Source organism: Nomascus leucogenys, chromosome 18 (assembly GCF_006542625.1).
Source record: "Nomascus leucogenys isolate Asia chromosome 18, Asia_NLE_v1, whole genome shotgun sequence".
Lineage (NCBI taxonomy): Eukaryota > Metazoa > Chordata > Mammalia > Primates > Hylobatidae > Nomascus > Nomascus leucogenys.
The window spans coordinates 91,748,856-91,769,535 of NC_044398.1; the positions used below are offsets into that span (position 1 = coordinate 91,748,856).

Here is a 20,680-nt window from a genome sequence, read left to right on the forward strand (position 1 = left end):
GTTGCCCATTTTTATGGCTATTTCTTCATGATGTGCTAAACAAGGGGTGGATTATTCATGCCTCCCCTTTTTAGACCATATAGGGTAACTTCCTGACTTTGCCCCGATATCTGTAAACTGTCATGGCGCTGGTGGGAATGTAGCAGTGAGGACGAACAGAGGTCACTCTCGTCACCATCTTGGTTTGATGGGATTTAACCGGCTTCTTCACTGCAACCTGTTTTATCAGCAAGGTCTTCGTGACCTGCATCTTGTGCTGACCTCCTATGTCGTCCTGTGACTTAGAATGCCTAACCTCCTGGGAATGCAGCCCGGTAGGTCTCAGCCTTATTTTACCCAGTGTCCATTCAAGATGGAGTTGCCCTGGTTCAAATGCCTCCAACAAACAGGCAGGGCTGTGTTCCGATAACTTTATTTACAACAGATGTAGGCTGTGGTTTGCAACCTGTTTCGCAGCAGCCGGGACATCTTGGTCTTCCCAAAGTCTTTCTCCAGCCACCCTCCCCAGGCCCACACTCCCCTGCCTGCCGCGCTTCCTCATTGGTTTCTCCGTATGTTCTCTGCGGCCTCCTGGGTGCACGTGTAATTAGCTGGAGTTAACCACGTTGGTCATCAAACCTGCTCCTTCAAGAGGGTCTCAGTTCCTCCCGCCACAGTGATGTGGATGGCACTGATAACCCCAGGGTTTGTGGGAGCCAGTGCCAGCTTGACCCGGGCTGCCTGTCTCTGCACAGGGTGGTCCAGCGTCTCCTCGGTGTCATTCCAGGTCTCTGTGGACATTCACAATGGCAGCTCCAGCTTCGAGCATTCTGGGCACGTCCTGATGGGGCCCACATTCCTCAACTACTCTGTGAGCTGCTGTTACCATGATGGGCACCTGGAGGTCTCCAGCCAGAGCTGGCACAACAGTGAGGCTTTGCTGTGGGCGGGGTTCCCAGGCGAGGCCTGCCTCAGCGCTGAGCTGCAGACACACGGTAAGGCGCTCAGCGCACAGCCCCGGGACTGGGGAGCTGGCTTCCTCCATGCCTGGGCCAGCCCAGCAGCCTCAGGCCTGGACCCAGGTGGCACCCCCATCAAGCCCAGTGTGGCTCTGGGCTCCAGGACAACCAGGACAGCCTTGCCCATCAGTGACCTGACTCCCGAGGCAGGTGGATTAGGTTTCTAGGACTTCCGCAACAAAGTCGCACACACTGGATGGCTTAAAACATAGAAATCTTAGCTAGGTGTGGTGGCGCGTGTGTGTGGTCCCAGCTACTCGGGAGGCTGAGGCAGGGGATCACTTGAGCCAGAAGGTTGAGGCTGCAATGAGCTCTGATTGCAGCGCTGTGCTCCAGCCTGGGTGACGGAATGAGACCCTGTCTCAAAATAAAAACAATCCACAGTGGATTGAGGGCCCGTCCGACTTGAATGTGACCTTATTTTTGCTTAATTACATCTGTAAAGACCTTGTTTTTAAATAAGGTTATATTCACAGGACACAGGGTGAGCAGGGCAGGACTTCAATATATCTTTTTGGGGGACACGGTTCAACCCATTATGGCAGGAAGATAAAAACAAGAGAAGCCAGCAATGGCTGAGCACTTACTGCATACATGCCAGGCAAGCTGTGTACACACGAGAGCTCAACACAGTACAGCCGTCCCGATCACACAGGCAGAAAGTTGAAGCTCTTAGAGGGGCCTGTGAGCCATCAGAATCCACACCCTTCCCTCATCTGACCTCATCTCCCAGCCCCCAGCCCTACTTGTTCCACTCCTTGCTATTCTTCAACACGCCAGGCTTGCTGTGGCCCCAGGACCTTGGCACGGGCTGATCCTGTTGCCTGGAATGCGTCTCTCCCACACGCCTGCCTGCCTCCGTCACCTCCCTTAGGTATTTTTCCAATGGCATCTCAGAGAGGCCTCTCTTTTCCACTTCCCCATCCCCTACCATCCCCTCCAATCCCCTGTGATCCTGCTCCCCAGCTCTGTCATTTGAACACACTGTGTAGCATACAAATACTTTTGTTTCTCATTCTTTCTATGCTAGAATCACCAGAATATGTGGTCCGTGAGGGCAGGGATGATTTTTGTCTGCTTTGCCGTAGGATACATAGTAGGTATCGAATGCGTGCGTGAATGAGCCTATGAGGTAGGGTTAGGAACGCCATTCCCATTCTGCAGATGAGGAATGGAGGCTCAGAGAGGTTGAGTCACCTGGTCCAGGCCACACAGCTGGTAATGACGGAGTGAGGATTGAACCCAGAGCCATCCTCTGACCCCGACATAGATTATGGACACTTGGCTCTTGACCATTCAGGACCCCTGGGACTCCCCACTCCCCTAGGGCATCTTCTGTTGGCCTCAAACTTTTTTATTTTGGGGGCCGGGTGCAATGGCTCATGCCTGTAATCCTAGCATTTTGGGAGGCCAAGGTGGTTGGATCATTTGAGGTCAGGAGTTCGAGACTAGCCTGGCCAACATGGTGAAACCCTGTGTCTACAAAAAAAATTAGCTGAGCATGGTGGTGCATGCCTGTAGTCCCAGCTACTCAGGAGCCTGAGGCACAAGAATCACTTGAACCTGGGAGGCGGAGGTTGCAGTGAGCCAAGATCACGCCACTGCATTCCAGCCTGGGCCACAGAGTGAAACTCTGTCTCAAAAAAATAACACTTTGGGAGGCTGAGGCGGGCGGATCAGGAGGTCAGGAGATCGAGACTATCCTGGCTAACATGGTGAAACCCTGTCTCTACTAAAAATACAAGAAATTAGCCAGGCGTGTTGGCGGGCACCTGTAGTCCCAGCTACTCGGGAGGCTGAGGCAGGAGAATGGTGTGAACCCAGAAGGCGGAGCTTGCATGAGCAGAGATCGTGCTACTGCACTCCAGCCTGGGCAACAGAGCAAGACTCTGTCTCAAAAAAAAAAAAAAAAACAACACTTTATTTTTGGCACTCAGCCTCCTGAGGGGTGAACAGAGGACAGGATCGCGTGGGGCAATTGTCCCCAGTCTGAGTTGACCTCGGGGTTTGTTAGGGACACGATAGCGAAGCGAGGGGAGGCCATTCCGACCACCTCCACGCCGCTCGGGTTCCCGACCCAGGATGCCTGGTATGGCCGCCCCCAGCCAAGAGTGACCTCTCCCTTCTCCCACTGCTGTCCGCAGTCTGCTGTCCCCACCTCCCGGGGACGCTCTCTGCCTGTCGTTAACATTCTTGGTGTCTCTGACAGCCGGGTGCTCCCAGGTGTGGGGATTATGTGCCCTGTCTCCTCGTGCCCTGCACGTAGTAGGTACATGTGGTGGAATGTTGAATGCGGAAGGAAGGAAGCATTTCCCAAGGCCTCCTGCATGTCCCACAAGTGGGCCTCTCCCATGTGTTACCACATTCACTCTGGACACTTTTTTCCCTTGAGGTGGGCGGGCTGAGCTCGTCCACCCTGCTGGCCAGATGGGAGGTGCTGGAGCCTGGCTGAGTGTCACTTGGGCCTGAGCCGTGAGCTGCACCCCATGGGAACCTGGCATCTGACATAGAGTCGGTGCCATCTGTTTGCTCTAGGGCTCCCGGACCCGATGGGCTTCTCTGTGTAGCAAAGGGAGATTAAGTCAAAGAAGAAACTCCTAACTGTGCACCAGAATCTCCTGTTCTGCAGGGGGTGATGGGAAGGACGGGACCCTCCAGCCAGGGCCAGGTGGCTGCAGGTGGATGTCAGTGGCCACACTGGCCATTTGTGGAGAGCAGACCTCATGCTCATTCCTCGGCAGGCTACTCCTCCGATAATCCTCAGGAATCCCTGCAGGGAAGACTTTCATCCCGCAGTCATTCAGAAATGACTGCACCCCCGCTGTGTGTCAGGAGCTGTCCTAAGAGAAACCCCGCCCCCAGGGGCTGACCTTCTGGTGGGGTGAGAGTTTAGGGGGCAGGAACCTAACAAGTAGGTGAGCGAGGTCATTTCGGGTTGTGCTGGTAACCACACTTCAGGGAGATGGGATGGAGGATGCCTGGCAGCAAAGGACTGGGAGGGACTTTGGATGGGCAGTCAAGGGAAGCTTCTTGGAGGAGGAGGTGTCATTTCAGCACCTCCAACTTCAATGAGAGAAGGAGCCACCCAGGCCTAGATCCTCAGGGACAAATTATGACAGATGATGTCAAGGAGGCTCAAAGGGGTTGACCCCACCCAGCGCCCACGCCGTGGCAGCCTCGCCCTTTCCTGCTGGTGTTGTGTTTGAGGGCCACAGGGCATGGCCTCTCCTGTAGTCTGGTGTGTTCCTGGGATGGGAAGGGAGGTGAACCTGTCTTCAGTAGCCCATGCCATTCTCTGTCTCTAGAGACCCAGACCCAGGCCAGGGTGGCCCTCCACGGTGGGGACAGTGGAGTCAGCGTGGACCTGGCAGCCCTGGTGGCTCGGCCACGGCACGGCCCACTGCAGCTGGTGGCCAGTGCCAGCCACGGAGTGCCTGCTCTCCAGAGGCTGGGCCTGCCCTTCACCAACCAGGTAAGGAGTGGATGGGGCAGGACCTCCCTCCAAATTCTGTCCCCTCTGTCCAATTCCTGGTGTGCAGAGGACCCGCTGTGTGCAGGGTGGGTGGGGAGGACCAGGCCTTGGGTTTCCCTAGTACTTGACGATTTATAAAGGCTTCATTCATAACCGCTGTAACCAGGTCTGCTGAGCAGTCTCTGCATCTCCAGTCACAGGGCTGGTGTGGATGGGTGCCCTGGAGCCTCGTCTGGGTCCTGCCCTGCGTCCTTCTGCCCTGCAGTCTTGGGGCAGAATCAAAGCTCCTGCTTGTCAAGCACCTGCCCCGTGCCCAGCCCCCTTCAAAGGGTTTATGGGCGTTCGTTAGTCTCATCCTCCTCACGCTCCAGAGAGAGGCAGGATGGCATCGTCCTTACCAAGACCCTCTCCGGTGTTCAGGTCCCAGCTCTGCTGCTTGCCAGCTGTGTGGCCTTGGGCAAATTCCTTCACCTGTCTGTGCCCTCATCTCCTCATCTGTAAAACGGGGATGATGATATTACCTCTAATGTGGAGGCTGTGAGGATGGAGTGAGTTCATCCCGTTAATGCCTGAGTAGATGCTTAAGCACCTGCTGTGATGAAGGCGAAGATGAAGAAGATGCTGATGGTGCGACAGTGATTATTATCATCATCATCATCATCTCTGGGTCACACGTGAGAGTGTGGGTGACTTGCCCAAGGTCACCTAGCAAGTAAGCAGCAAAACAGGGACTCAGACTTGGCACCCAGGGCTGGGTGTCCTCCTGCCTCAGTGAAGAGGAACCCACATGGCGCCATGCCCTGACCACTGTCACTCGGCATGAACTCGTCCTGCTTGGCTGGGCCCTCCTTCTCCAGGAGCCACAGAGTGTCTTCCAGAGCCAGGCACCAATGCTGCTTTCACACCCTCCTGTTTCAGATTCCCCAGCAACCCCTGCCCCAGTCCACTCTGCTGTGGGAGGAGGGAGCAGCTCCCGGGGGGTCAGGCGGCCAGGATGTCACCCCTCCTGCAAAGAATCTCACCCCTGTATCCCACAACCGAGTGGACTGGATACCCCGTGCCCCTGACTTCATCTAAACCCTTTCCTGGCCTCGAGGTCAGGTGACAGGGAGCCCTCCCGGGAGCACATTCTCTGCTGGCGTCTGGGCTGCAGCTGTCCTTTGGGAGCCCTCGGTGGGCACTGCCAACCCGAGCTGCAGTAGGGGCTGGCCCCGGCCCTGCATCCTCAGCACCCGTGAGAGTGTTGGATGAGCCACGCCATGCTGGGGTTGGGGACAGGGACGTGCTGGGCTGTAGAGCTTGGCTGGGGTTCCCACCCGGCCTGTGAGGCTCCTCAGCTGTCTACACCCACACATCTCACAGCCTGCTCCCTCCGCAGCTCATGTTCCAAGGACTCTGGGAGGCAGAAGAGATGAGCTCCACGCTGCAGCTGACCTGCGATTCTCAGGCCACCTTGGTCCTTGACGTCCGTGGCCAGAACCAAGCAGTCAGGTGAGGGGGCCCCCAGGAGGAGGGGAGTCAGGGGGAGGAAGCATTGGCTGGGCACCTGCTGTGCACCATCGCTGGACACAGCACCTCTCAATCCTCTGCTCAGCCTCACTGCATACATATGGGCAGGGAGGCTCAGAGAGGCCACGCGACTTTTCCAAGGTCACACAGCTATAAAAATCCCTCATCCTCTCCGGGCAGGGCGCTGATGAGTTCTCGGTCTCAGAAACTAAGTGCATCCCAGGCCCCAAACACTTATTAGTAACTATCAGTGCCCTTAGGGCTGGGGGCCTGGCGAGGTGCTTGGTGCTCTTACGTGTGCACTAAGGCAGGGGCCACCAGCCAGGCTGTAGCGCTCAGGTCTCTGCAGTGAGGGAGGGGTGAGTAAGCCACTTATTGAAGGGGTACACCAGTGGTTCTCACCTAGAGGCGAGTTTCCCCCCAGGGACTTTCAGCAAAGCCCGGGGAATTTCTGGTTGCTACACTGGGGAGGAGGACGCTGTGAGGGTCAGTGTATAGAGGCCACGGATGCTGCTAAGCATCTTACAGTGCCCAGGACACACCCGCGACTGTGAAGTCCATGAGCCACGTTGTCAACTGTGGCAAGGCTGAGACATGGAGGTGGAGAGGAACCTGACAGGAGGGTGCAGCACCCTGGAGTTAGCAACAAGGGAGACAGGCCTGGCACAGTGGCTCACATCTGCAATCCCAGTGCTTTGGGAGGTCGAGGTGGGAGGATTGCTTAAGCCCACAAGCTCGAGGCCAACCTGGGCAACATAGTGAGATCCCCATCGCTACAAAAAATCTTAAAAATGAGCCCGGTATGGTGACGCATGCTTGTAGTCCCAACTGCTCAGGAGGCTGAGGCAGGAGGATCACTTGAGTCTGGGAGATGGAGGCTGCAGTGAGCAGAGATGTCACCACTGCACTGCAGCCTGGGCGACAGAGAAAGACCCTGTCTCTAGTGAAGAAGAAAAAAAAAAGAAAAAGAGAAAAACGTGGAGAGTATAAGCACCCTGGCCTGGAGGAGTGAAGGGAGGGGTGCTGTGTGAGGAGGATCCCTGGGAGGGAGCCAGGGGGGTAAAATCCTGCTGTCCAGACCCTCCTGGGGCTCCCATGAGACCAACCCAAGAAAGCTCATTGATGGACTCATGGAAAACTTGAAGCCCAGAGCCACGCTTAACCCTTGATACCAATGGGGAAATTGAGGCTCAGAGAGGGGCAACCAAGAAGCTTGCCCCTGGTGCCAGAGCTAGGCAGAGGCCAGGCTGGGACTCAAATCCAGGTAACTTGGCTCCAGAGTCCAGCCGTAAGCAAGGCACCGTATGGCCCTTGGGCCTCGGTGTGATCCTGCATTGGGCCACTGATGGGATCCTGGCTCTCTGACTCTCTCTCGGGGAAGTCAGCTTGGTCTCGACCTGGCCCTGGGGGCACTGGACAAGGTGCTGTCTCGCCAGCTTCAGGCCTTCTCTTTCCTTCCTTCTAGCAAAGAGCTGCTGTTCTCAGGCCGGCATCGCCTCCCCTCCCTCCTGGGTCTCTGCCCCAGCTCAGCCTCAGCCTCAGCTAAGGTAACTGTGCCCCAGCTGCCTGGCCCCTAACTGCTTCCAGATGCCCAGCCCGAGGCAAGAAGGGGCCAGGCCCCTCTGGGGAGTGTTAACGCATGCACATCTGTTCACCAGCCTGCACCAGGCTCCGGTGGGCAAGCCTCGGAAACCCCTGGCTCCAGCTTTCCCAAACATACCCAGGTTTACATTCCTGGGCCAGCCCCCGTGGCCCCCAGTCAGGCCCACAAGCCCTTCGGGAGATGGGGGAGGTCTCCTCACCCAGTGCCTGGCGCCTGGCATTGCCTCACCCAGCCTGGCACACTTGTAGATGCTGGAGCAGATGACACAGCCCTTTGGAGCTGAGCCAGCGTCATCCCCATCTCTGCCCTGCATGCAGGACTCGGGGGTCGTAGGAGTGGACAGGAGGGCCTACTAGTCTTAGGCCAGGTTCCTCTGTCCCTCTGAGCTGTCATTGTCTGTGCCCAAATCTGGAGCTCCTGGAGGGCATGCCTAGTGCCTGGCACAGGGCCCAGCACACAGTAGTTGTTCAGTAAAAAAAAAATAGGGCATGAATAGGTGAGTGCATGCATGAATGGTCACATCTGCCAACTGGTCACTTCATTTTCCTACCAGCCACCATGTTTTGGTAGGCGCTCTCCCAGCCGTGGCCCAGGCCACCTTTGTCTACAGAGCGTGCGTTATGTGCTGGGTCCCCTGTCGCATTTACACATGATTTTGGATTTCCTCAAACTTCGCTACAACTGCACCGTCATTCAGGGAACTTCTTTATTTATCTATTTATTTTATTTATTTTTTGAGACAGAGTCTCTCTTTGTCGCCCAGGCTGGAGTGCAGTGGCACAATTTCGGCTCACTGCAACTTCTGCCTCCCCAGTTCGAGCAATTCTCCCGCCCCAGCCTCCTGAGTAGCTGGAATTCCAGGCGTGCACCACCACGCCTGGCTAATTTTTGTATTTTTGGTAGAGACAGGGTTTCACCATGATATCCAGGCTGGTTGCAAACTCCTGACCTCAAATGATCCACCCACCTCGGCCTCCCAAAGTGTTGGGATTACAGGCGTGAGCCACCGCGCCCAGCCTTATTTTTTATTTTTAAAATTTCTTTTTGAGACAGGGCTTTGCTGTGTCACCCAGGCTGGAGTGTGGTGACGTGATCATAGCTCACTGCAGCCTCAAGCTCCTGGGTGCAAGTGATTCTCCTGCCTCAGCCTCTGGAGTAGCTGGGACTGCAGGTGGTACCGCCATACCTGGCTCCGTTCTGGGAGCTTCTTAGTTTTTTCCCAAGTTTTATTTTGAGTCATTTCAACCTATATAAAAGCTACTGTAGGACAGTGAACATTGACCAATTGTTAGTATCTTTCCATCTTTCTTATCTATGTGACATAAATTTGTATCATCAGACACGTTTTTTCTGTATGATTGAGAATTAATATAGAGATGTTTCTGAAGACATCACCTTTTTACTCTGAAATACTTCGACTATTTCCTGTAACAAGGATGTTTTCTGATTTAACATAGTAATTAAAACATTCAGGAAGCTGAGCGTTGAAGTAATACCTTCATTTAATGTACAGCCCATATACAATTTCCCAGCTTTCCCACTAACGTTCTTTCAAAAAACTGTTTTGTTTTGTTTTAGATCTGGGATGCAGGCCAAGATCACACAGCATGCGTAGTTGCCATGTCTTTTTAATTTTCTTAATCTAGAACAGAGGTCTGCAAACTTCTATTGTAAAGTAAAATGTTGTGGGGGTTGCAGGACTTATGGTCCCTGTTACAACTACTCAGAATTGTCACTGTAACACAAAAGCAGCTATAGATGATATGTAAGTGAATAGACATGGCTGTTACAATAAAACTTTTTATAAAATCAGGTTGTGGCCCAAATTTGACCCAAAAGCCAACTCCTGATCTAGAATATTCTCCTTCTACACCCTACCTCTCCTTACCCAATGTTTTGTTTTTTTATTTTTTATTTTTTATTTTTTTTTTTGCTTTTTTTGAGATGAAGTTTCATTCTGTCACCCAGGCTGGAGTGCAGTGGCGTGATCTCAACTCACTGCAACCTCCGCCTCCTGGGTTTATGCAATTCTCCTGCCTCAGCCTCCTGAGTAGCTGGGATTACAGGCGTGCACTACCATGCCTGGCTAATTTTTGTATTTTTAGTAGAGATGGGGTTTCGCCACGTTGGCCAGGCTGGTCTCGGACTCCTGACCTCAAATGATCTGCCCACCTCGGCCTCCCAAAGTGCTGGGATTACAGGCATGAGTCACTGCATCTGGCCCCCCAACATTTTATTATACAATTTTTTAGACACTAAAAAATTGAAGTAATTTTACAGTGAATACCCACATACCTAGATTTTCCTGTTTACATTTTATTTCACATAATCACATAGCTCTCCATCCATCCATCTTAGTTTTGGATACATATCAAAGTAAGTTGCAGATATAATTCCCCCTAAACATTTTATTATCATTAACCACCTTAAAAAAAAGTCCCAACTGGATGCAGTGGTTCATACTTGTAATCCCAACACTTTGGGAGGCTGAGGAAGGAGAGCTGTTAGAGTTCAGGAGGTCAAAACAGCCTACAACCTAGGGAGACCCCATCTATACAAAAAATTAAAAAATTAGGCAGGCATTGTGCTGTGTACCTGTATCTCAGCTACCCAGGAGGCTGAGGTATGGGAGAATTGCTTGAGCCCGGGAGGTTGAGGCTGCAGTGAGCTGTGTTCACGCCACTGCACACTCTAGCCTGGATGACAGAGCAGACAGACCCTGTCCCTGTCTTAAAAAAAAAAAAAAAAAAGAAAAAAAAAATCCTGCACTGACAATTTTGAAGTGTCCAGGAAGTTATTTTGCAAAACATCCTCCTAATGTGGATTTGTCCGATTGTTTGTTGAAGATAAGATTCAGGTTGAACATTTTTGACAAGGGGTATCACTAACGTAATGACACACCTAGTGAGCTCGTTAAAAATATCAGCTGTTGGCTGGGTACAGTGGCTCACACCCATAATCCAGCACTTTGGGAGGCCGAGGTGGGCAGGTCACCTGAAGTCAGGAGTTCGAGACTGGCCTGGCCAACATGGCGAAACCCTGTCTCTACGAAAAATACAAAAATTAGCTGGGCATGGTGGCACATGCCTGTAATCTTAGCTACTCACGAGGCTGAGGCAGAAAAATCATTTGAACCCCGGAGGCGGAGGTTGCAGTGAGCCGAGATCGTGCCACTGCACTTCAGCCTGGGCAACAGAGCAAGACTCCTTCTCAAACAAACAAACAAACAAAAAAACGGCTCTTGAACATCTTCCCAGAGACTCCATTTTTGTAGGTTTTAAGTGGGAGCCCAGAATCTATATTTTTAGTAAGTTCCCCCCCAGTGATTCTGCTTTTCAGCCAACCTGGAAGTTAGCACATTATTTCATACAATTTTCACAACAACACATAATAAAATAGGTGTCCTTATCCCTGTTTTTGGATTAGAAGGCTTGGGTGGTTAAGGAACTAGCTGGAGATCACTCACCTCCCAGTGGTAGATCCACACTCGGAGTTCTGTTGTGTTTGATGCTGACACGCACCCAAGCATAGTTCTTTCTGCTAGACTGCCCCCTGCTGCCTGCAACAGTACTACAACTAGAATTCTTGGCTGCTGGTGCCAGGCTGGTAGATATTTTCAAGTCAATGTTACAGCAGGGAGGGCATGAAGAGATAGTTGCCATGGCCCCACTTGGTGGCCTAACCTGAGGCTCCAAAACCTCGCATCATCAAAGTTCATCCAGCCCAGGGAGCTGTGGGTCTCTTGGGCCTGGGAGTTTGGGAGGCAGAGCCCTCGGCCTAGAGCCAGCATCTCCTGGAATGTTCCATCAAAGCCCTGATGAGGAGCTTTATCGTATGTTTTTTTTTTTTTTCTTTTCTGACCCAGCTGCACTACTCCAAGGGTGAGGTTCAGAGCATGTTCGCCTTGGGCGTGGAGGAGCATCATTTTCACATCAGCACCCGGCAGGTAGCTGCTAAGGCCGGTCTCACCAACTTCATCAAACTGGAACAGACCTTGCTGCAGGTGTGTGGAGGTCAGCCCAGGGCCGGAGCACGCTGGGGTGGGGGGCCTCTGGGACAGCCCTTTGAGAAAAGAAAAATTGTCCTAGTGTCCTGGTTCCTGGGAGGAAGGACAAACAGGGCTGTGAAATGGACAAAATGTGCTGGCGTGGATTATCAGCTGGTCTCTGTATCCATCCGTCCTTCCTTTCGCATGATTTATTGAGCATCTACTACGTGCCAGGCGCTATTTCAGAAGCTGAGGTGTGACCTAAAACAGAACTGATCAGTCCTTCCTCTCATCAAGTGTCCACTCTAGCGGGGGAGATTGACTCCCGGAAATCACACAAGTGAAACATGCCGGATAGTACTATGATATGGAGAAAACATACTGAAGTGACTGAGAGTGACCAGGGAGCTTATTTAGATTAGGTGGCCAGGAAAGGCCCCACTGAAGAGATGACACATGAGCTAGTGGTGGATGATAAGCACCAGCCATTTGAAAATCCGGGGGAAGCCCGGGCACGGTGGCTCACACCTGTAATCCCAGCACTTTGGGAAGCCGAGGCGGGTGGATGACCTGAGGTCAGGGGTTCGAGACCAGCATGGCCAACATGGGGAAACCCCGTCTCTACTAAAAATACAGAATTAGCCAGGCGTGGTGGCGCATGCCTATAATCACAGCTACTTTGGAGGCTGAGGCAGGATAATTGCTTGAACCCAGGATGTGGAGGTTGTAGTGAGCCGAGATTGCACCATTGCACTCTGGCCTGGGCAACAAGAGCGAAACTCCATCTCAAAAAGAAGAAAAGAAAAAAGAAATCTCTGGGGGAGGGGCATTCAAGGCAGGTAAAGAGACTGTGGTATATATACACCATGGAATACTACACAGCCGTAAAAAAGAGTGAAATTCTGTCCTTTGCAGCAGCAGGGATGCAATTATCCTAAGTGAACTAGCTCAGAAACAGAAAACCCAGTATCACATGTTCTCACTTGTAAGTGGGAGCTAAACATTGAATACACATGGACATAAAGATGGAAACAGTAAACACTAAGGACTCCAAAAGGGAGGAGGGTGAGAGGGAGCCGAGGGTTGAAAAATTACCTGCTGGGTATGATGTTCAATATTTGGGTGACGGGGACGCTAGAAGCCCAGTCCCCACCATTACACAATATACCTATGTAACAAACATGCACACTGACCCCCTGAATCTAAAACACATTTTTTAAAAAGAGTATTCCAGGCAGAGGGAACAAGACATGCAAAAGGCCTGGAGCAGGGATGGGTTTGCATGTTTTAGGAATGACCAAGGAGCCCCTGGGCTGGCGCTGGGTGGGTGGGGAATGGTAGGAGGTGGTCTGTGATCAGACACACAAGGTGTGTCAAGCCACAGGGAGGCATTTATATTGTGTTCTGTCTGCTACTAGGAGCCTTTGAGGCCATGATTAAATAAATGATTTCAGATCCCTCTGGCTGCTGTGTGAAGAGGGACCTACAGGTGGCAGAAGTGAGCAGCGAGGAAGCCCCATAATGGGCAGGGCAATAATAATGTGTGGACCAAGCTGGGGGCAGTAGTGATAGGTTTTAGAGACGTTTAAGAGCAAACTTCCTACCCCACCCCAGCAGTCCCCCTGCAGTGCCCTCAAGTCACCCTCAGACTGTGGCACCCACCAGCAGGGATGGCATCTCTCTCCGAACCTTTGCACAGGGTCTTCCATCTGCCTGGAATGCTCTTCCCTGCCTCCTCCTCAAGCTTGCTTCTCTGCATTCCTTTCTCCCTTGAATGTCTCTTGTGACCATCTTTGTCACCTTATCCCATCATTTTCTGTCCTGTGACTATCTCCCTGGGAACCCCTTAAGGGCCAGGACCAGGTCTTGGCTAGGTTTGTAGGCAGGCACTCAGCACTGGCTTGGGAGCACGATGCCTGCCTGCTGCACGATGGAGAAACCGACTGCGTGGCTCGTACAAGCTCCTCGGCACCGTCTAGCCCTGGGGTCAGTGCACCACTTGTATTATCTTGCAGAGGTTGACACTTTCTTGCCTCCATTTTCTAGGAAACTGAGGCTCAGAGAGGTTGAAAAACGCCCAGAGCCACACAGCTTGGCCATGGAGTTGAGAGGTGGCTGTTCTGTGCTGTCTCCTGTTGGCCGTACTCCCCTCACCCACTCCTCTCCTTTAAGTTATCTGCTCATCCTTAGGAAGCATTTGGGTTTTTGATCCCCTGACATACGTCACCATGCAGGAAACTGTAAATGATCCACAAATATTCCCTTGTCCCTCCTCTGCAAGCTTCTCTTCCTTCCCATCCCAGGCAGAAGCATGGCTCGGGTTCCCCCATGACGCCCTCATTCTCTTCCAGCTCAGCGCTCTTCCCGGGGAGCTGGTCCTGCAGACCACATACAAGCGGGCTCATGGGACCCGTGTCCTGCGCCAGGTGGTGCTGTGGGATGGCCAGGAGGTGGCCCTCACCGGGAGCCTCTCTGGGCCTTTCCCCAAGCCCACCAGGAACCTCAGCCTGCAGGGTGAGTGTGTGAGGGGCTGCAGGCAGGGGTGGCCCAGGCACTCAAGAAATCATCCCTGGCCAGGCGCGGTGGCTCATGCCCGTAATCCAAGCACTTTGGGAGGCCGAGGTGGGTGGATCACTTGAGGTCAGGAGTTTGAGACCAGCCTGGGCAACATGGTGATACCCCATCTCTACTAAAAATACAAAAATTAGCCGGGCATGGTGGCGGGTGCCTGTACTCCCAGCTACTTGGGAGGCTGAGGCAGGAGAATCACTTGAACCTGGGAGGCAGAGGTTTCAGAGAGTCAGGACTGAGCCACTGCACTCCAGCCTGGGCGACAGAGCAAGACTCAGTCTCAAAAAAGCCATGACTGAGTACCTGCATATCCCAGGTGTGATTCTAGGCACCAGGGGTCCATCAGGAAGCAAGATGGCCCAGGTGTCACTCCTCAGGGAGACAGGCATTGAGCAACAAGATGCACATAAGCAAAATAACATCAAACATGACCATTTCCACGAGTGGGAAAGGCTGTGAGAGCAAGCAGGGTCTTTGTGGGGTGTGGGCCTCCTTTAGGTGGGGTGGTCTGGGAAGGCCTCTTGGAGGAGGTGACTTCTGAACCGAGATCTGAAGGATGAGAAGGAGCGGACTGAGGGGCAGATCTGAGCAGAGGCACTTCAGGCAGAAGGCCCCGCATGGAAATGAGCTTTGTGTGTGGAGCAGCAGCAGCGAGGCTTGCATGGCTGGAATGGGGAGAAGGGATGAGGTGAGGCAGGTGGGCTGCGGGACCCAGGTCATGCAGGGTCTCAGCTCACAGAGTGGAGCTGGGGCTTATCCTGAGTGCGGCCGGGCAAGGAGAAGGGGCCAGGGCGTGGAAGGGGTGGCATCCCTGGGCAGTTCTGGTGCCAGGCGAGGTGAGTGCCGACACAGCGCCAGTGACAGCAGCCATGAGCCCCGGGGTCCTCTAGCAACAGGCATCCCTGGAAGGGGCTGTAATTCATGGCCTGTGCAGCCACAAGACTCAGTTTCTGTGTGAGGAACCCCCTGAGCACAGAGCAGAGCCCGACCCACAGCCTGCCAGGTGTGGAGACAGAGGGCAGACCCCAGCCTGGAGGCACGGCTTGCCAGGTGGCCTGATGGAATCCTCCCAGCGCCACGTTTGCCACACATATGCCCTGGAAGGCAGAGGAAGCGAGCGGGTCCCCAGCAAGCCAAGGCAGTGTGCCTGCGTGTGTGTGCTCATGTGTGTATGTGTGTGCTCGTGTGTGTATGTGTGTGCTCATGTGTGTGTGCATGTGTGTACATGCGCGTGTGTGCATGCCTGTGTATTTGTGCCACCCTTGGTGAGCTACATCGTCTGTAGCCCCACACTGTGGTCACAGTGTTGCAGGTGGGGTCAGTAGATGGCAGGAACAAAGGGTTCTAGCCCTGCATGTGGTCAGCCTCCGCAGAACCAATGACTGGGTGATGCCCTGAGAACTAGCCAGTGCCCGTGTCTCTGGGCACGGCTCCTGCAGCCCATCCGAACAGGTGGGTGCCCTTTGTACAGAGCTCACAGGTCACCGGAGTGCAGAGGGGTCTCGGGCAGGCTTCTGCTGTGAGGTCTGGAAAGCAGGGCTGCTCAGGGGCCTCAGGAGATGGGGTCAAGTGATGCCGGAGGTCAGGGCAGCTTAACTCACCTGGGGGACAAAGGAAGAAAACCCGGGGTGTGGAGGCCGTCTGTTGCGAGGACTCAGCTATGGGGTGTCACCTGTCACACCCAAAATGGAAGGAGAGCACAGGACAGCAGACAGTGGCATGGGGTGTGGGTTTTCCGAGGGGGCGCAGGGCACCTGTGAATGCGAGGCTCCCCGAGAGGGATGCAGTTTGTTGAGGTTGCGGCTGCCCCCATCAGCTCCTGATTCAGGATGGTAACGAAGTATTCCGAAACTCAGCGGCATAAAGCAAGCGTGGCTCCTTGCTCACGAGGCTGTGGGTCACCTGGGCAGCTTTTGTGGTCTTCCTCCTGTTCAAGGTCAGCTGTAGGGTGAACGGGCAGCTCTGCTGTCCTTAGCTGGGCTCTCTGGCCTGCCCAGGGGTGGGCTGGCTGTCAGCTGCGCTAGGACATCCTGAGCTGAAACCAGGCTCTCCCCAACCCCAGGTGGCACCAGCCCACAGGCCAGCAGCGTTTGTTCTCATGTGGCCGGACAGGGGTTCGAGGGAGGAAGCGGGGTGTGAGGCCTCCTAAGGCCTGGGCTTAGAACTGGCGCTCGGTCAGCTTTGCTGAATGTTATTAGCACATCACGAGGCCAGCCCAGCTTCGAGGGCTGGGGAGGCAGATGCCACCTCTTGGAGGAGCCTCAGAGTCTCATTGTTACAGGGCTCCCACAGGGACACTGCAGGGTGTCGAGTGGTAATGGTGACAAAGTGAGTGTGTAGCTTCTGACTTTTGTGAAAAGTATCTGGCTGTGTGGCCCCCGAGTGGCCACTTGCGTGAGCTGGCAGTGGCGTCAGCTGAGTCCCCTGAACCCCTTTGGGCCTGGAGCTGCTGACCTCAGCTCACATGCCCTACCCTTTGTGTGTGTCCTCACCCACTCAGTGGAGCTCACCCACCCGCTGCACCTCCCCCTGCCGCAACACTGCAGCCTCCGCCTGTCCTCAGAGCATTCGGGTGGCAGCCACCGGGATGGCCTGGTTGTCGGCTGGGATGGCAGGGACCAGGTAGGTGTCAGGGCCAGAAGGTGACCCTGGGGCAGAGCTGAACTCCACCCTGCAGGCTGAGCGGGGTCTTTGGGGCCCTCCCCTGCCTGAGGAGCCTTATCTGGGGCCAGTGAGGCTGTACCACATCCCCAAGGGACTGTGGGAAAGGCACTGGGAGGGCAGCAGGAGACCTGGGTCCCCACAACACCTTGACGGCCACGGCAGTGACGGTGGCTAACAGGCCCTAAATGCTTATCCCGTGATAGGTTCTGTGCGTGAACCCACACATCAGCCTCCCATCTGCTCGGCGCTATTAATAGCCCCGTGTTCAGATGACGAAATTGAAGGACTTAGAGGTGCAGCGACCTGCCCGGGGCCACAGAGCTAAGGGAAGACAGTGGAGGAGAAGCGCGACCTCCAGTCCCATCTCTGTCCTGTGTTCGCTCCATCTTGTCCTCTCTAAGCCTTGATTTCCTCCTCTGTGAAATGGGCTGAGCTCTCCGAGGGCCTCGCACAGGGATGGGGTTTTGTGCTCAAAGCCACGTGCCCTTTTGCAGCCTTGACCTCAATGGAGAAGCTGGTCTGTGCGGGTGGGAAAGAGGTGCAGTCTGTCTGGGCAAGGGCACCGGCTGAGTCTGTCTCCCTCCCTAGGTGCTGGTCTCCTCCTCCCTGTGGCTGGGGAAGAGTGAGCTCGCCACCCGTCTGGCCCTGGCCCACCCGTTCAACCTCTCTTGGCGGCAAGCTGAGGCCAGTGGCCTTGCTGAGAGGAGGGGCGGCAGGCAGAGCCGGCAGGTGAGCGAGGATGTCCCAGGTGCTCTTGGCTGGGGTTGGAGGTGGGAGCCACGTGGCTGAGCCTGTGGGGCTGGGCACCTCTGGTAGGAGAAGGAGAGAGTGTTCGTCAGTGACAAGGACTTCTCCAGAATCATAGTTTCCTGAAGCCTGGGGATCTGTGGGATCCTTCATTCAATCGTTCCTTTATCAATACCTCATTAAGCACCTACTGTATACCAGGCAGTGTTTGAAGATAGCTCACATTTTAATGTGGGAAACGGGTACAGGCATCTCTGATTCATCATTTACAGTTGCTTGTTCAGTGGTAGCTTCAGGGACTGAGTGAGGAGCTGGGCTTCCAGTCTGGCTGGGGGACCTCAGGTGTCTCCTATCGCCTCTCTGAGACTCAGGTTTTTTCCATCTGTGAAAGGGCGGACAACAGGCCAGCTGTGTGCAGGCAAAAGACGCTCTCCAGAATTCAAGCCAAGGAATGAATTAAAAAATCAGAAGGTGTGATAAGCAATGAAAAATAGTAAAGAGGGGCTGGGCACGATGGCTCCTGCCTGTAATCCCAGCACTGAGGGAGGCCAAGGCAGGTGGATTACTTGAGGTCAAGAATTCGAGACCAGCCTGGCCAACATGGCGAAATCCTGTCTCTAATAAAGATACAAAAATTAGCTGGGTGTGGTGGTGTGTGCCTGCAATCCCAGCTGCTTGGGAGGCTGAGGCAGGAGGTTCGTTTGAGCCCGGGAGGTGGAGGTTGCAGTGAGCCAAGATCACACCACTGCACTCCAGCCTGGGTGACTGAGTGAGACTCGGTCTCAGAAGAAAAAAAAAAAAAAAAACGTGAGATTGAGAGTGACCAGGCAGGTGGGTGGGGCAGCTACTGTAAGGGGGGTGGTCAGTGAGGGCCTCATCGGGGAGGTGGCCCCGGGATGGGAAGGAGACGGGCTTCAGAGAAGCTGGAGGAGCAGCACTGTAGGTGGCAGGAAAAGCCTGTGCAAAGGCCCTGTGGTGGGAATGAGCCAGGTGCTTCAGGGAGGGCCGGAAGGGAAATAAGATGGGAACAGAGTGACTGGGAGGGATGGGTGACAGGGAGACGAGGTCAGATGGGCAGGGACAGATCATGATGGCCCTGGTGGCCCCAGTGAGGAGCACGATTGCTTTCTGTCTTTGGAAATGCTGAGTCTGGGTGTTGGGGATGAGGCATTTTTTTTTTTTTTTTCATTTAAATGCTTTCAGTCTCCAGCCTGGGAATGGCTCTGGGCTCTTCCAGAGATGGGGGTGGGCAGGGCAGTCTCTCCACCCTCCATCCTAGTTCCTCTAGGGATATCTGGGGGAGGGGCACCAGCTTCTCCATCCTCCCTAGCCTCTCATTTCCCGACAGAGATGGGGTGTGGGGGTGCCGTTAGCCTCTCCTCTCCCCCATGTGTCCCCCTTTCCCCACCACTGCCCTCCCATCCCAATGCAGGTGCAGCTCACCTGGAACAGAGGACAACCTGTGACCCTGCAGCTCACCTGGGCTGACGGGTCCTCAGCACACAGCACTGCCTGGGACGGCTGCCTGGCCGCCTCCCTGGGGCAGGTATGTGGGGCCGGACCGCTGCACCGAGTGTGGGGCTCCCCCTCGCTCCAGGCTTCTCAGCTGGCCCTCCAGGTCATGTACCCTATTCTATTCCCTATCAGCTCCAGGAAACCTGGGGCCTGAACACCTTCCAGGCCTGCGGGGCCTTCACGCAGACCCCAGCTGTGTTCGTTGAACAGCTCGGCCTGTCCTGGGGCCAACACCGCATGCGGCAGAACTTGACATACGAGGTGAGGTCTGGGGAGCAGCGTCTGGGCAGGGAACCCCCAGGCGGCTCCACTTGCCACAGGGGTGTCCAGCTCTGGGACCACGCGGTCCTGGGTTCCAGTGCTTGCGGGATCCTGGGCAACTCACTTCTCTGCTGTGAGCCTTAGTGTTCTCATCTGTGAAATGGTTCCCTTCCTAACTGGGATGTGGTGAGGGCTCTGGAAGACAAGAAAAGCAAGGGGACCAGCCCGAGATACTGGGAACAGATGGGGAAGGAGGTGGGATGCTAGGGGGCTTCTCAGGAGGGGGTGGAGGGAGATTGGGAGCTCAGGTTCCCCGAGGCATGAGGTCTGGTCTCCTCCAGCATCACTACCTGATAGGGCTCCTCATGGGGCCGAGCACTGTTCTGGAGAGCCTGGGGCAGGAACCAGGCCATGGAGAAACGGGGAGAGCTGGCCCTGGAAACCCCTTCCTCCTCTGGGCCTCCCACCTGGGTTCCCCAGGCGCTCTTAGGCATGGCCCCCTAAGTGCTCACAGCAGAAATCCTGCCACGGGCGGGGCATGGTGAATCACACCTGTAATCCCAGCACTTTGGGAGGCTGAGGCGTGGGGGGGATCACCTGAAGTCAGGAGTTCGAGACCAGCCTGGCCAACATGGCAAAACCCCATCTCTACTAAAGAATCAAAAAAAAAAAAAAAAAAAAAAGGCATGGTAGCATGTACCTGTAATACTAGCTATTTGGGAGGCTGAGGTGGGAGAATCGCTTGAACCTGGGAGGTAGAGGTTGCAGTGAGTCAAGATTGTGCCACTGCACTCCAGCCTGGGCTACAGAGCAAGACTCTGTCTCAAAAAAAAAAAAAAAAAAAAAAAAAAAATCCTGCCCGAGTGTAAGGGGGTACTGTGGCTGATGAGAGCTCTGACGGCACATTCCTGGCACATGCTCTTTCCTAGGTGAGGGTCTCCAACTGCAGCTGGCCATGGGCATTCTCTTAAGTGATGAGCCCCTGACCCAAGGGCCCTCTCATTCCAGAGGCATTGGCCATCTCAGCCAGACAAGATCATCGTGGAGGCCACGCTGGAGCACGTCCTTGGGGCCTCTTGTACCCGTCAGAGCTTCTGGGGAGAAGTACAGACTGACTATGCACGCTGGCTGCAGCACTCCCTCCACCTGGGGCTCTGTGACCTGCCCAGGGTGAGTCTTCCCTGCAGAAGAGGGCAGCTGGAGGACCAGGGACCCATGGTGAGGGGGGCAGCAGGGAGGGTGGTGCCCGCAGAATGCAGGGGTGTGAGCGAGGCAGCCAGACGCCAGCGTGGTGGCTCTGCCATTTGCCTGCTGGGTGACTGGGCAGGGCGCATTTCCTCTCTGAGCCTCTG

General features: G+C 54.6%; 1 protein-coding gene across 1 annotated transcript in view; it reads left to right on the plus strand.

Moving 5' to 3' along the window:
- LOC100607258 overlaps positions 1-20,680 on the plus strand; it is a 153,954-nt gene that overhangs the window by 108,471 nt on the left and 24,803 nt on the right. The window contains 11 exon segments of the mRNA XM_030797618.1: positions 767-974; positions 4,304-4,470; positions 5,849-5,961; positions 7,445-7,526; positions 11,448-11,585; positions 13,922-14,084; positions 16,642-16,763; positions 17,394-17,534; positions 18,985-19,098; positions 19,200-19,328; positions 20,337-20,498. Of these exon segments, the coding sequence (XP_030653478.1) occupies positions 767-974; positions 4,304-4,470; positions 5,849-5,961; positions 7,445-7,526; positions 11,448-11,585; positions 13,922-14,084; positions 16,642-16,763; positions 17,394-17,534; positions 18,985-19,098; positions 19,200-19,328; positions 20,337-20,498 (1,539 nt within the window).